General features: G+C 50.7%; 1 protein-coding gene across 5 annotated transcripts in view; it reads right to left on the bottom strand.

The window, feature by feature from the left end:
- HUWE1 (HECT, UBA and WWE domain containing E3 ubiquitin protein ligase 1) overlaps positions 1-15,938 on the bottom strand; it is a 1,878,220-nt gene that overhangs the window by 1,047,619 nt on the left and 814,663 nt on the right. For all 5 annotated transcript variants that reach the window (XM_085629865.1, XM_085629862.1, XM_085629866.1 and 2 more), the window contains one exon: positions 8,310-8,472. In XM_085629865.1, the coding sequence (XP_085485991.1) occupies positions 8,310-8,472 (163 nt within the window). The remainder of the gene's footprint in view (positions 1-8,309; positions 8,473-15,938) is intronic.

Below are 15,938 nucleotides of genomic sequence, written 5' to 3'. Positions count from 1 at the left end.
CAACAGCGTGGGAGAGCACTGCCCGGGCCTCCTTCAGACACTGAGGCAGCACCTGCGCCACCGTATCCCACACCGAGTGGGAATAACGACCCAAGAGACATGCGGTGTTCACGGACCGCAGTCCTAAGCTGGCGGAAAATAAGCTTTTCTTACCAAGGTGGTCCAGCTTCTTGGATTCCCTTTCCGTTGGAGCGATAGGGTAGGCATTTTTGGAAGTGGAGGCTTGGACTACCAAGCTCTCCAGGGTGGGGTGTTGGGAGAGGAAAGTGAAGTCGACCGGTGCAGGAGGTTTGCGACTGGCCATAATCCAGTCCACGGGAGCCCCCGTATTGGGCCTGGACCACGTGCCTAAAAGGATATCAGTGAGGGCCTCATTAAACGGCAGCAGGGGCTCCGAAGAGCCCGCAGACGGTTGAAGCACCTCTGTCAGGAGGTTAGACCTGACCGCAACCATAGGAAGCTCAAGGTTAAGAGCCTCGGCCGAATATGACTCGTTATTACACACACCATTACTTCGCAGCTTTTTACTACCAAGTTTTTACTTAGCAATTACGATAACTATGCAAGTTTTTAGTTCGCATACCTTTACATTGCAAGTGTAAATGTATGTGAAGAAAAACTTGCCTAGTAATGAAAACAGATATTTACCCAAACACTACACTAAATAGTAAATACAAATACACTAACCTACACAGATCAAACTCAAACACTACACAAACCCCCAAACACTACACTACCCTACACAAACAACACTGCCCTAAACCCAAAATCACTACCCTCGGCATGACCCTCCCCCTTCCCCCAGACCGCTCCCTACACTCTATCACTACACTGCACGACCCCCCAACACTACCCCAAAACACTACCCTACACCCTAAAACACTACCCTACACCCTAAAACACTACCCTACACCCTAAAACACTACCCTACACGCTAAAACACTACCCTACACGCTAAAACACTACCCTACACGCTAAAACACTACCCCTACACCCTAAAACACTATCCTTGCACAAACCTCCACAGACCCCCAGTCCTGTCCCTACACCCAAAGACTACACTGCACGACACCCAGACAATACAATAAACCCTAAAACACTAACCTACACTACACTAACAGTACCCTACAACACTACCCAAGTACGACCCTGCCCTCACCCCACCCCGTTCCCTACACTGAAACACTACTCTTCACACCCCTCGGACACTACCCTAAAACCTAACACTACTCTACACTACACAAACAACTACACTACCTTAATACCTAAAAAAAAAAACACCCCTTGCATGTCCCTCCCCCTAGGACAACGCTCCCAGCTTACCTCTCCTGACGTCCTCCTCGTAGGTGAGGAACCCTATGCGGGACTCTGTTGCGCCCATGGCCCCCTTACTCCATGACAAGAGGGGGGCTGATCTCCCTATCCCGGAGCCCGGGAGTCGGATGTTGCGTAGGAGTTGGCAGAACAGGAGGAGGTATTGGTGATTAAGACCGTGCCCTTACCTTCACCTCGCTCTGTCTCTCTCACTGTTCTGCAAGCATGCAGTCCTCATTTTAGGCAATGAGCCCAGGAGTCGAATGTTGCGTCGGAGCTGGCAGAACAGGCCTCGATTCGAGGGTGGGTGGTGGGCTCCTGGGTGCCATTGTTTATCCATTACAACGCATGTGTAGTGACAATGCATGCGATGTAACAACTTGCGTAGTAAAGGCTACGTGTTAAATCGCATGCTTTGTAACTATTGCGAAGTAATGGTATGCGGAGTAAAGCCTCTGTAGTAATGAGTAATTACCGCCTCAACCGCCCTACGCAACACCACTGCGTACGACGCTCCCTCCTCCATAGCCGCGGTAGGAGGAGAGAACATGCCAAGGTCGGGATTAGTGTCAAGACCACTGGCATCCCCCAGTTCCTCTCTCCAGTCCTCGTCAGAACCTAGCTGATCAGTTGGGTCCCCTGACCCCTCCAAGTCCTCCTCCTCATAGTCTGGTTGCCACTCAGGTTGAAAAGAGGCTCCAGGAGTGAACAGGGGCACAAAAACCCCACTCTGCACCGGGTCCGGCGTACCCCTCCCAGTACTCCTCCTCAGTCTGGTTGCCACTCAGGTTGAAGAGAGGCTCCACGAGTGAACAGGGGCACAAAACCCCCACTCTGCACCGGGTCCGGTGTCGGACGACAACGGTCCTGCGGGGGACCCTTTCCCCTGTAAGAGTTGTACAGCGGATTTACCTGCGGTTGCATGGCACCAAAGAATAAGGTCCTGCCAAAAACCACGAAACCTGCGATATCCGAAGCCCGTGGACTGAGACTGGAGCCCCAAAGATCTTGCAGTGACTCTACTGTCTTCAAAGTGCTGCAGCGCAGAGTATGCTTTGGCCCCAAATAGACAAGATCCGTCGAAAGGCAGATCTAACAAGGTGGGCTAGACATCAGGGGAGAAACAAACTTGTGTCCTGGTCGCCACAGACTATCCCATCGCCCTGGCAACCGAATCAGCAGTGTCCAGTCTAAACTATGTGACCCTGCGGGCCGCAGCTTGGGCATCTGTTAGAACCTCCGAAAAATGACCCTGAACTTCCTCTGGTAGTTTTGGAAGCACCTCCCTGGCCGAGTTAATCAGTGCATGGATGTAGCGACACAAAAGGCATGTAGCATTTGTCTATTTGAAAGCCACTCTGGCTGACAAGAATGGCTTTTTTCGCAGCTTGCTTCATGCGTTTTGACTATCTGCACGTTTTAGATGGGAATTACACTACAGATTGCTTTAAGTAGCACAGGCCTGGATGACCAAACTTTCCAGTGATGGATGAGTGGACAGGACAGCAGGATCCCCCGGAGCCACCTTATAACTCCTTGCCACAGACCTGGACACCGCTGAATCAGTTATTGACTTCTGCTATACATCAGAGGTGGGCTCAATCAAAGCCTCGTTAAAAAGGAGTAAAGTCTCAAAGATAGATAAAGGGGAATGGAGCACCTCTATCGGAATGTTCGATTTTAATTCTGCTGTGGGAAGAGGCAAAACCATCAGATCCACTGCCTTCCTCATCACAGTGTGATAAGTCACCTCCTGCATTGGGACACCTTTCGGAGAGGAGAGCTCCCATTCAGGAGAGGTATCCAGGCCACTAGTCTCCTGCAGACCTTCAAATTCCTGATCCGGATCCACTATCTCCCCTTCATCAGCCTCTTCATGCTGTTCTTGGTATTTTTTCTCTTCCATTAATCTCTGTGCCTCTCTTTTAGACCTCAACCTTGGAGCAGGAGTAAGAGGCGTCAGGCGCAGCACCAGTGACTTCTGGATTGGCGTTGAAAGGATGTCTACTGGAACAGTAGTAGACGGTGGTCGAGGTTGAGTCGGCGCCGGTTCAGAACCAGATAGCCCAGAGTAAGATCCATCCAGTGGCACTCACCCCTCCAGGGATTGTACTGACATCTAAAATCTCAGGCGTCTGGAGAGGCCAACTCCCTAGAGTAATTAGCATAAAATAAATAAGAGGTGCTCGAGGGAAATGAGGTGGCAAAGCTACCAGGGAGTAGTTCAGCGGACCGATGGGGCCAACAGGCGCACCAGTAGGGTTTGTCGCTCTGACAAACTAGCCGAACATCGCATTCCAAAAACACGATTGATTCGTACCCGGAGTCGGGAAGGCAGGACACACTGGATCTGGCACTACAGTCTCTGAAGCTGCTCGAGGAGGCAGCACATTCGACTCTGGTGCTGGAGACCCTGGAGCCAGAGGTGGTGGTATGGTCGGCTTCGACAACTGAGTAGGTTTTGCTTCTCTTGGAGCCAGTTGAGTCACCGCTCTTGGACCCGGGGCCTGAGTCACCTCACGATAAAGAGATTCTTCATCTTTCTAATGATGCCTGAGAACTGGGGACACAGACTACGGCGTTGCATCCTTCGAGCTACACCGAGACCCATGTTGCTGCTTTTTCTTGTTCTTCGATGACCTCGATGTATGCCAAGTTGGTGACCTTGAATCGGACCTCGACCACAGTTTTGTGCCTTGGCCATGAAGAAGGGCACTGAAGAATCCCTAAGAGCAAGGAGAAGACGTGCCTAATCTGGCACCAACGCTGCTGGCCAGCTTGTTGTCTCATACTCCTGCACCAAAGATGTCTCATCCTGCAGCTGTACTCCATGAACCCAGAAGGTCTGCCTGCCTTTTACAAAGAAGCAGCACACACATCCTTTAATTGGTGGAACCAGTCCCCCGCACGTCACAAGCCAAGTCCATCGACGTGGGGAACCCACAGCGAAGTGGAAAGAGCACTCTAAGAGTGGTAGCTGGCACTTACTGCCGTTCCAAGACCCTGCCTCTCTCCCAACGACCTCCAGCCTGTGAGGTCCCTTTCAAGTTAATTTGCCACAGACAAGGTTTGTTGGAAGACAGTCCGGCCACCGACCACTTCAGTACTCACTCCAACAAGAGGGCACTCCACAGCACCTGAGACAGACGTCGGAAACGACCCCACTCCTGTGATTTACCATCTCCTGTTTGGTGGCATAGACTGTGTGGCTGAAACCATCTTGGCACGACAGAATTCGATGATGGATCGACGAGGCGCAGGCGCGTAATCCCTGGTGATGGATATTTCCACCTGTCACTACATCCAGAGTACCTGAGCAAGGTAATCGAGAACAGCTTGTTACACTCTGGTCCTAGAACCCCAAAGACCAATGCTCTGAAATAGTAGAAAATTAATCCGACCCCAAATGCCTGTTGGCACAAGACTTGCGAAAGCCTGTGTGCTTTTACCACTGACAGTGAAGGTCTTTGATGTTCCTGCCCGTCACCAGATTTCCCCAATTGCTTGCAATACTAAATTGTTTGACGGTGATGCAGACTACCACCATATATTCTACATTGACCACCACTATAAATACTGGACGGTTTTTATGCATTTTCTTCTGCAACTGTTTTCTAATGCATTTCCGAAACTCACTTGCCTGATCATATTGATTTTGGTGCTACAACCTATATAAAGAGAAGTTATTGTTATGCAACGGTGTGGATTGCCTTGGGTCGTGTGCATCTATTATTAACTGTGTATAGCTGATGTCTAACATTCCCCTCTGATAAACCCAAAGCTGCTCCCCCACAATACCACAAAGAGAGCACCTTGGGATTGCTAGTACAAGCAAATGCCAACTTATTTGAGAGATCTGCACTTGACATGGTTAGCCCCACTCTTTGCCTGGACAATGATGTGGTTTCGACTGAAAGTGAACAGAGTCCCTTGCCAACCAGGTCCCCTGTCCCAAAGCTCCTTCCCTATACCGATACCACGATTGCCACGGCTTCCGATTCCCCTGTAAAACCTTAGTAAATGATACCCCGGGTACCTAGGGCATTGTGACTGAAGAGGGCCCCTTAGGGACCCCTCACCAAGGCCATGCTAACTTCCACTGCACAGGTAAGGGGGGGGGTATAATTAGCACAGGTTCTCAAACGGCACTTAACCAATAACGTGAACATTTCTGCAAGCGAAAATATGATGCTGTGCCACAGGTGAGGGAAAATCCCTAAACCCCCAATTAGGGACCCAAAGGGCCGACCAAGTACATACAACCAGTCCTATGCACACGCATATGAGTAAATAACAGTACAACACAGGTTTTGTTAATCAATTGATGACACTGGTGTCTTTTCTTGGAATGTTCGCTTTTAATGTGTCTGAGCATGCCAGCTAACACATGTTTCGTCAGTGGGTTATTAAAAACCCTAGACTTCGTCAGGGCTGTTGCGAAGTAAGTAGAAGCTTAGACCTTGAAACCGGTGATATTTCCGACCCGTTAGGTCAAATATTCTGAAAAGCCAGTATTAATGGAACTCCTTATCGTTTCTCCGATCACGGTGTAAAGTGCTAATGTTAAGCAAGAAACATCTTATGGCAGAGTCCAGCACCCCAAGTTTCCGATGAGAATTCCGTTAATGTGGCACAATAAGCCGTAAATAAGTCCTAGAGAGTACGCCAGACTCTCCTCATCTCTCCGGATTCCCGTGTGAACCGCATGTCCACTGCAGCCTGCATGCCTTAGTGCAGACAAATACAAAGTCGACATGGCACACTGCCCGTCAAAGCAGCACAGCCTAAGGTATAGGTAAGTCACCCCTCTAGCAGGCCTTACAAACCCTAAGGATGGGTGCACTATATCTCAGGTGTGGGCATATGTTCTTGAGCAGATCTACTCTTACAATATTTAAATCTATTCCTTAATATTCATAAGTGCCAGGGAAGCCATAGAGAGTACATGGGCTGGAAACTCGACAACTCTAGTCCCCCAGCACCATGCTGGCTTCACTGAAACCAGGAGTGTTTGGTACAAAACAACTCATCTTAATAAACCCACACTGATGCCAGTGATGGATTTATAAAACATGTACCCAAGGAGACCTCAGAAGTGCCCCCTGAATACCTAGAGTGGTCTCAGACTGGCTTTAGGCAGCCTGCCACTACCAGGCATGTTTCTAGACCCCCTGGGCCCCTGTTCTCGAAGGCAAGAAACAAAAGCCTATTCTGGGCAGAGGTGACTCACTCCCTCCCCAAGGAAGAGCTAGTGCTTGAGATGGAAGCTTTAAAGGCCTTGCCGCCTTTGTAATGCAACCTCAGCCTCTGCTGCTACTAGCAGCTGGCAGCCTCTGGTTCAAACCCCCCATTTTGGAGGGGGAACTGGCATGAAAACTTAGTGAGAAAAGGAGGTGTGCCTCCATTCATCAACTCCACCCCTCAGGTGCTGAAGACTAAGTGCAGCACATTTTTCAGTGCCCACTATCTTGAAGATTGGATTTATCTAATCAGGGATAAGGCAATGCCCCCCTTCCACAGGACGGTGGCATAATAGAGGGTGTAGACACCCCAGAAAAGGAACCCATAAGTCACTCCCATGTAACGCCCCTAAATATAGCAATTAGGTGGCACCCACCAGACCATAAAATCAGATTCCTAACGAACTACGAAGCCTGGATGCCTAAAATATGCAACCAAAAGGAAGAAGGACAAGCAACTAACTCAGCGCCAGCCCTGCCGGCCTGTCTGCGGTCTTGCGACCTTGCTACCAAAAGTCAACTCGTCTTGCAGGCCCAGCGACCTCCAAAGCACTGGGAGGACTGCCTGTCTTCTATAAAGATAAGGACATTACTGTGGACAGCAGACCTGTCCAAGAAGAAACCACATTTAAATTAAAAACTGTGCCCTGAGGAACAGCGAAAATGCCGCCAGATCCACCTCTGCACCAGCCCACAGCCTGAGTCCCAAGTGACCTACCAGTCCTACAAAGGTTCCCCAGCGAACCGGAGCCAGAGTCCACAGTAGGCGGAGTCCTGCTGGACTTGCATAGACACATGCAGCCTCAATCCAAAGACACACCCTGACCGCGACCTGCCCGGTAAGCTGTTCCAGACGCAAAAGGACACCCCTGAATCGAAAGCCTCGGAGCCTTGCAGGGCTCTACGAATGGTGTCCCAACATCCCCCAGCATCTGAACTTATCTGGGCAGCTATGGGTTTTTTTCGTTCAGCCTCCTGGCTTGAGCCTGCTGCCATTCTCCAAAACCCAACTTCCACACTGATTTGCATTGGGCACCAGACACTGTCGGCCACCCCAAGCCGCTGAGGGTGTAAGTTTGGTGCTGCCTTGTGGCCTCACCCACCCCCACATGTTTACCTTAACTCCCGGTGATTGACTGCTGACACCACTTTAAGTTCCACTGCTTACAGGTAAGTAATCACCCCTAGTCTCCATTGGTTAACACTGAGCACCCAATCCCCAATTTGACTTCTGCGCCCCCCTGCCGCCCACATACGGCGAGCGCAGCAGCCTTGGTACCAATTTGAATCTCGCCTGTTGTTGAGCACAGACCTCAAAGACTGGATTTTTAAGTCGGGTACTTACCTTCAAAACTGCATTCTTGTTTTCACGTTATTACCTTTTAACATACATCTTGGTCTTAAAATAAATCTTGATTTTTCTAAAACTGGTGTTGATCTCCCGTTTTGAGTTGCGTCATTTATTGGTCACTGTGTGTATAACAAATGTCGTACATTGCTCTGTGTTAGGTCCAAGGCTGCTGGCCGACACTACCACAAAAAGAGCACTTTGGGTTTACATGGAGCGCTGTACACTTCTGGGGGAAATCTCTGGACTCTTTACATGATATAGCCCATTATTAGTATATCATATAAAGAGCCAGCTTCCTACACCCAAATAAGTGTCGGATGGACTTTAGGCATGGTGTGCCCTTACATTGGCCCACAACATAAAAACCAGCTTCCTACAGACGCTGAATGGCTAGAAAGACCTACCATTTTCTTTATCATCCTGAGGCTTTGGTTCCACTTCTTTCCCTTCCTCCAAGGTTTTCTCCAGTTCCTGTACGCTGCCTCCATTCTTAGAGTTCTTCCCGAGGCGTGGAAGGCGAAGTAGAGTGAGCATCACTGGCCGCCTGTTCCCAGTCTCCTCATTCACCTGCACAGTAAACAATGCACCTTAAGATCCTCGTAATACTGAACATTTATCAACCAAAGAAGTGATGTAAGGAAATAGCGAAAAAGATAACCGATACTTAAAGTTGGGATACAAGTAAGCTGTATTTGTGTGTGACATTCTACCACCCTGCTTTGTACGTTTGTGGTCTGCCCTGTCCTTTTCTTCCAAAAGAAGATCAACAATGATGAAAGCCCACCGGAGTTGCTAATGTTTATATGGCTCGAGGAAGGCGTGCTAGATCCTATGTGGATCGGCACCCCAAAAGAAACCATGTATGTGACAGTGGCGTTTGTTCACTCTTTCCAAGCTGTGCAAGACCAACAGTGGAGGCAAGGTCAAAACCTAGCTCAGGGAACAAGTCTTTATTTATCTGAATCCCCATGAGTGGGTCAACATACCATTTTCTCATTATAAAGTATTTTATCTTCCCATAACCTGGGTCCTGCTGCATTCAACATTTCTGGGATAGGCACACAGGGTGCTTATATTAAGTGTCAAGTGTGAATAGGTGGGGGCGTTGCCAAGATGTCAGTCATGACGTGCAAGGAGCTTGCAGTTGGCACGCTTATTCTCCTTCAGTATCCTGCCCATCCTGACAATGCCAGGATCTTGCCCTCCCACCCCATGACTGGGGAGTGATCGGGGGTCGCTGGAGGTCCGGGTTGGGTCAAGTGGGTGCTGCCGGCTAGAATAGAGGTACCGCGGTATGTCTCGGCTGCCGAAGGCAGCATAAGTGATAGAGATCAGCTGGCAGCGAATCTGAACTGGTCAGGGAGAAAGTAGCCACCTTGCGACTCGGAGGGACTCCGGCACTGGAGAGGTGGAGTGATAGCCCAGTAGAGGTGGCGGACCTAGAGCTGGTGCCTGTGGGTCTACGGGAGGCCAGGTTGGCCTTTCTCTGCTGCCTAGGACTCTGCCTCGATCCATAAACAGCCAGGCGTGGGGGAGGCAAGACACTCCTGGGCTGGGATATAAGGTGGGACAAGCTGTGGTGCCCATGAGGGGGTGAGAGGCCGGCCTGGACTGCCAAGTACCCAGGGAGGGCCGCCCACTGTGAGGGAAAAGCAGCTTTCTGACCCTCCACGGTTGTCGACGGCCTGACTGTGATAAAACTGCGCTGTCCCCACGGAGCTGAGGAGAGACGCTGTGAGACTGGTTGTGGGCCTGCTGACATGAACGAACCTGCCGATTCACCCTACGGGACGAACACATTCTGCAACTTGAGGTCTTTGGGCCTACATGGGCAGCACTTGCACTGCAGATCTTGTCGTTTTTGTGGGGGATCTGTGGCTGCTCCCCTGCTGGGCCCTTGTAAAGAGGTCGGGGGCGAAGGTGGCTAGACAGGAGAGACGTGTGGTTGAGGGCGATCTCCTAGCATGCTTTACCACTGGAGAACTGCGACTGCATAGTGGGGTGACACTCTACAGGGCCTGCAATCGACCTCCACCTGCTGTGAATTTCCACTATAGGAAACGGAGGTATGCTGATGAGGTGGTGAGCATGCACTTTGGTACAGTTACCCACTTATGGACCTGGCGAAGTTGCTGCACCTACCTGCTGGGTATCAAACATGCCCCCTCCACGGATGCACATTGATGTGCGGAGCCATTAGCGACTTGACGTGTCCTACTCCAGTCATGATCACGGAGTTCCCCGGATAGACCTCCACATGTCACCTGGTGTTTGGGCCCTTGTGAGGAGGGGGCTGGATATACCGCTCCCAGATCCGTCAAGAGACCAGCTCCAGCCCCCCCCCCACCAACTTGTGGTGGAGTGTGCACAGGTGGATCCTACTGGTGCACAGATCATTGCTGCCACCGATGCCTCCATCTTGACAGTGCAGATGAAAATGGACGCGGTCTCCCTTGATGCTGAACTATTGCGAGTGCACCTGCATGCAGTGGTTGAGAGATTACTGGCCACCGAACAGTCTGTTTCTAAGCTGGAGACTGAAGTCTCCACCCTGAAGAACAAGTTACTTACCTTCGGTAACGCTTTTTCTGGTGGATACAGTATCTGCCAGTGGATTCCTCACCTTGTGAATATCCCCTGCGCCAGCAACATTCGGAAACTTTTGTAGCAGTCCACGCCGATGATGTCGGAGACGACGTCAGAGACACGGCTCCGCTCGCGAATCCGCTGACGTCACCGGCTCCATAAGAAGATCTCGTCGGCGTGATGACGTCAGTTCCGCCCTTTTTTCCATGCCTTCGAGGCACACCGACGGACAGCAATATATACACAGTACATAATATACAAATCAACAGAGTGTGGAGAATAAATAGGAAGGCAAAAGAAATAACAATGCCTGACAGTAACAAATACATCTTGAAACACCATCATATACTAAAGGCATACAAGGGTGGACAACGGGGAGGCGGGTGGGTCAGTGAGGAATCCACAGGCAGATACTGTATCCACCAGAAAAAGCGTTACCGAACGTAAGTAACATGTTCTTCTGATGGATACATCTGCCAGTGGATTCCTCAACTTGTGAAAAGATTCCCACAGCAGTCCCACTCCCGGTGGAGGGTGTCCACCCTTATATACCAGAAAGTCCTGAAGGACGGAACAAGCAAAATGTCCATCCCTCCTCACCTCGGAATCCAAACAGTAATGCTTTGCGAAAGTGTGAAGGGAGGCCCAAGTTGTGGCCCTACAAATGTCCTCCACAGGAACACCTCTAGACAAAGCAGAAGTGGAAGACTTTGCTCTAGTGAAATGAGCCCTTAAACCCTCTGGAGGTTCCTTACCGGCCAAAGAGTAGCATATCTTGATGCACAAGATAATCCATCTGGAAAGGGTGCGCTTGTGCACCGCTCTGCCTTTCCTGTAGCCAACAAAGCCCACAAAGAGCTGGTCATCAACTCGAACGTCTTTTGTCCTGTCAAGGTAGAAGCTCACCGCCCTCTTAGGGTCCAAGCGGTGAAGTCTCTCCTCCTCCTTGGAAGGGTGAGGGGAGGATAGAAGGTAGGGAGGGTAATGGACTGCCCCAGATGGAAGGGAGTTACCACTTTAGGCAGAAAAGCAGCCCTGGTCCTGAGTACCATTCTTTCTGCATGAATGGTCAAGAACGGGGGTTTTGAACTCAGAGCTTGAAGCTCACTTACCCTCCTTGCCGAGGTGATTGCAATAAGAAAAAACGTCTTGAAAGACAACCGTTCCAAGGGACACTTGTGTAAGGGCTCGAAGGGAGAACCCATCAGATAAGTTAATGGGACTTAAATCTTGTCTTGAGGAACAATAAAAGGAGTAGGAGGAAACTTATTTGTAAGGCCCTTTAGAAATCGTAAAACAATAGGCGATTTGAACAATAATGGTTGATCCAGCAAACAAAGGAATGCCGACAAGGGTGAAAGATATCCCTTTACAGTGGCTACAGCAAAACCTTGCTGAGCAAAAGAAAGGGCAAACTGAAGAATGTCAGATAAACGAGCCCTCAAAGGATGAACTGACTTCTCTCCACACCAGAGCACAAATTTAGATCACCTATAGGAATAGATAGATTTGGTGGAATGACGACTGGCATACAAAATTACATCTACCACATCTGGCGGGAGAGAAAAAGAATTCAGGTTACCCCGTTCAATCTCCAGGCATGAAGGTGTAAGCTCTGGAGGTGAGGGTGTAGAACCTGCCCCTCCGACTGCGAAAGGAGGTCTGCCCTCAGAGGGAGCCTGAGCCGAGGGCACAAGGAGAGGTAGAGAAGATCTGTATATCACACCCTTCTTGGCCAATCCGGGGCGATCAATATGACTTGGGCACAGTCTTGGCGAATCTTCCCGAGAACCAGAGGAATCAAGGGTATGGGAGGAAACGCGTAAAGGAGATGCGAGTCCCATCTCAACTGAAACGCGTCCCCCAACGCTCCCTGCATCGGATACTGGAGACTACAGAATGACGGGCAGTGAGAGTTCTCGTGAGTGGCAAACAGGTCCACCAGAGGAGTTCTCCACGTCCAAAAGACGTGACGAACCACCTCCGGATTGGTCGGCGGAGAACTGTCGACTGAGACGGTCTGCACGTACGTTCAGAACTCCGGCCAGATTTGCCATCAGACAAATCTGATGATCCTGAGCCCAGGACCAGAGACGTAGAGCCTCTCTGCAGAGACAGAGACCCCCACTCCTCCCTGCTTGTTGACATACCACATCGCAGTAGTGTTGTCCGTCAGGACTTGAACCGACTGATAGCGAAGGGAAGGGAGAAAGGCCTCGAGTGCCAAACGTATCACCCGCAATTCCAGAAGGTTGATGTGAAGCAACATTTCCTCTGGAGACCAAAGACCCTTGTTTTCCAGATACCCCAGATGAGCACCCCACCCTAAAGTGGATGCATCCGTTATTACTGTGGCCACCGATGGAGGTAGATGGAAGGGCTTTCCTTGAGACAGATTGCCCTCCACACTCCACCAAGACACATCCGCTGCAGCTTCTCTGGCGATCCTCACAGACTCCCTGAGATCTCCTTTGTGCTGATACCACTGCCTGCGGAGGCACCACTGGAGGGCCCTCATGTGCCAGCGTGCATGGTTGACCAACAGAATGCAGAAAGCAAACAGACCGAGCAGGCGAAGGACCTTCAGGACTGGAACGACCTCCCCAATGTAAAACAAAGGAATCATTTCCTGTATGTCGAGAACTCTGTGGAGGTGGGAATGCTCGACACAGTTGTGTCCAGTACTGCCCCTATGAACAGGTTGCGCTGAGAGGGCACCAGGTGAGATTTGGGTACGTTTATCGAAAAACCCAATTTGTACAACAGCTGAGTTGTAACCTGCAGATGATGAAGCACTGTCTCTGGCGACTCCGCTTTTATCAGCCAGTCGTCCAGATAGGGGAAAACTGAAATCCTCGACCTTCTGAGATGGGCTGCCACCACTGCCATCACCTTGGTGAAGACTCGAGGTGCAGTAGTAAAACCAAACGGAAGGACCGCAAACTGATAATGTTGCGACCCTACCGTAAACCGGAGATATTTCCTGTGCGACTTCAGGATGGGGATGAGGAAATACGCATCCTGCAAGTCGATGGACACCAACCAGTCCTCCTGATTCAGCGCCTGAAGAACCTGCGCAAGGGTGAGCATCTTGAACTTCTCTTGCTTCAGATAAAGATTCAAGATCCTGACGTCCAATATCGGACGCAATCTGCCGCCCTTTTTCGGAATCAGGAATTATCGGGAGTAGAATCCCTGACCCCTCTCCTGCTCTGGAACCACCTCTATCGCACCTTTTCTTAGTAACGTCAGGACTTCCTCCTGCAGGAGAAGACGGTGGTCCTCCGAGCAAGCACCTTGACAAGGAGGGTAATTTGGAGGAAATTCCCGAAAGGGAAGGGCGTAACCATTTTCTACAAGGTCTAGAACCCAAAGGTCTGTAGTAACCAATTCCCAATCTTGTAGAAAATGGGTAAGCCGGCCCCCCCACAGGACCAACATGATCCAGAATGGTGGATCTAGGGCTGCTTTGCGGTGGTGGGAGGGGCTGAGGAGGAGGAAGAGGAGGAGAGCTGCCAACCTCGAGAGCGACCCTCGAGTCTGCCTCTGTAACTCTTATACAGAGTGCCTTGTTGCTGTTGCTGCTGGGGCTGCCTGTAAGAACGAAAGGTTGACCTTCCGAAGCCCCTGTACCTCTTGAACGAACCCCTTGACAGATTGAAGGCCCAAAGATTTAGCCGTGGCCTTACTCTCTTTAAATCGTTGAAGCGCATTCTTTCTTGCTAAAGAGTCTGGAGCCATCAAAAGGCAAGTCCAATAGCGTTGACTGAACATCAGGGGAGAACTCCAAAGATTTAAGCCACGCACTCCTCCGGGTGGCAACAGAAGACCCCATGATTCTTGCAACCGAGTCAGCTGTGTCCAAGCCACTTTGGATCACCTGACGTGCCACCGCTTGGGTATCCGAAAGGACCTCATTGAAACCTATCCTAGCCTCTTCAGACAGCTTAGGGACCAGATGCTTTGCTGAGTCCATAAGTGCATGTATATACCGGCCCAAAAGACAGGTGGCATTCGTAGACTTAAGGGCCATGCTGGCAGAAAAGACCTTCTTGGCAGACTGATCCAGCTTCTTCGACTCCGTTACTCGGGACTTGGGGAAAAGAACCCGATGATCTCTTGGAACAGGCAGCCTGAACCACCAGACTCTCCGGAGATGGGTGAGATGTTAAAAAGTCTAGGTCCCCCGGAGCTGCCCTATACCTCCTGGCAATAACTTTAGAGACTGCGGGAGCAGAAAAGGGCTTACGCCACACCTCCATTACTAGCTCTATTATGGCGTCATTAAAAGGGAGTAAAGGCTCCGAAACAGCAGATGAAGAATGCAGAACTTCTATTAAGATGTTGGGCTTGAACTCTGCAGAAGGCAATTGCATATCTAAAAGTTCAGCTGCCTTCTTTATAACGGCATGGTATGGAGCCACATTCTTGGAAGGAAGGTCAGAAGGAGGAGTAATCTCCCATTCAGGTGATAAGTCCAGGCCACTAGCCTCTTTCAACTCCTCAAAAACATCGTCCGATTCCATGAGCTCCCCTTCCTCCAACAGGTATCTTTGCTCATCCAGCACCATTTGGGCCTCCCTCCTAGACCCGATCCTCACAACTGGAGTCGGTGGCGCCGTGACCGAAACCGACTGCGCCGGAGACGAACGCGAATCCGATGGAAAAGCCGGCGTCGAACGATGTCGAGTCTGCGCCGGTGAAGAAGGGAGCGGCGTCTATGTCCTCGGCGCCGCCGGAAAAAACGGCATGAAGGGAGCCAGAGGATAGGCTTGGGGAACTCCCAAACTGAAGGCCATAGGACCCATAGGACCCGAAGGTGCACCAGAGGGGTACATGGCTCTGGAGTAAACTCCATACATCGCATTAAGATAATGCGTAGGGTCCTGACATGGTCCTGGAAACGCAGGATACTGTTCAGGCATCACCAGACTCGGGCCAACCGGCGCCGACGGTGGAATCAGTGGAGCCGAAGGCTCTACCGGAGCTGGAAGCTCCTCAACCGGAACCGGGGACGAAGCCGGCGTCTGAGATGGAGCCGGGCCCGGAGCATGTTCCGGTGAAGCAACAGGTGACGACAGGCCAATAGGTGAGTCCAGAACGGGCGAGGGAGACACAAAGTCCTTACGGCGTCAGGAGGGCGACGTCGATCTCGGAGCCGCATTCCTATCTGAGTGACGTCGAGATAAATGCCTCTTCTTCTTGTGCTTCCTAGATTTAGAAGCATACCCCTTAGTCGACTTAGACGCCGACCTCGATCTTGACCTAGACTTCCTCCGGCCTCTTTTTTCATCTTGGCAATGAAGAGCTTTGCTTCCCTTTCCTTAAGAGCCTTGGAGCTCATCTTGCGGCAGCAAGAGCATTCTTCCACATCATGGTCCGATGAAAGGCACCACACGCAATCATGCGGATCCGTTATCGACATGTGTTTCCCACATTCTCGACAA

Source organism: Triturus cristatus, chromosome 10 (assembly GCF_964204655.1).
Source record: "Triturus cristatus chromosome 10, aTriCri1.1, whole genome shotgun sequence".
In the NCBI taxonomy this organism is placed as follows: Eukaryota; Metazoa; Chordata; class Amphibia; order Caudata; family Salamandridae; genus Triturus; species Triturus cristatus.
The sequence above is the reverse complement of the archived record's forward strand: the minus strand, read 5'-3'. Positions and strand labels throughout refer to the sequence as shown.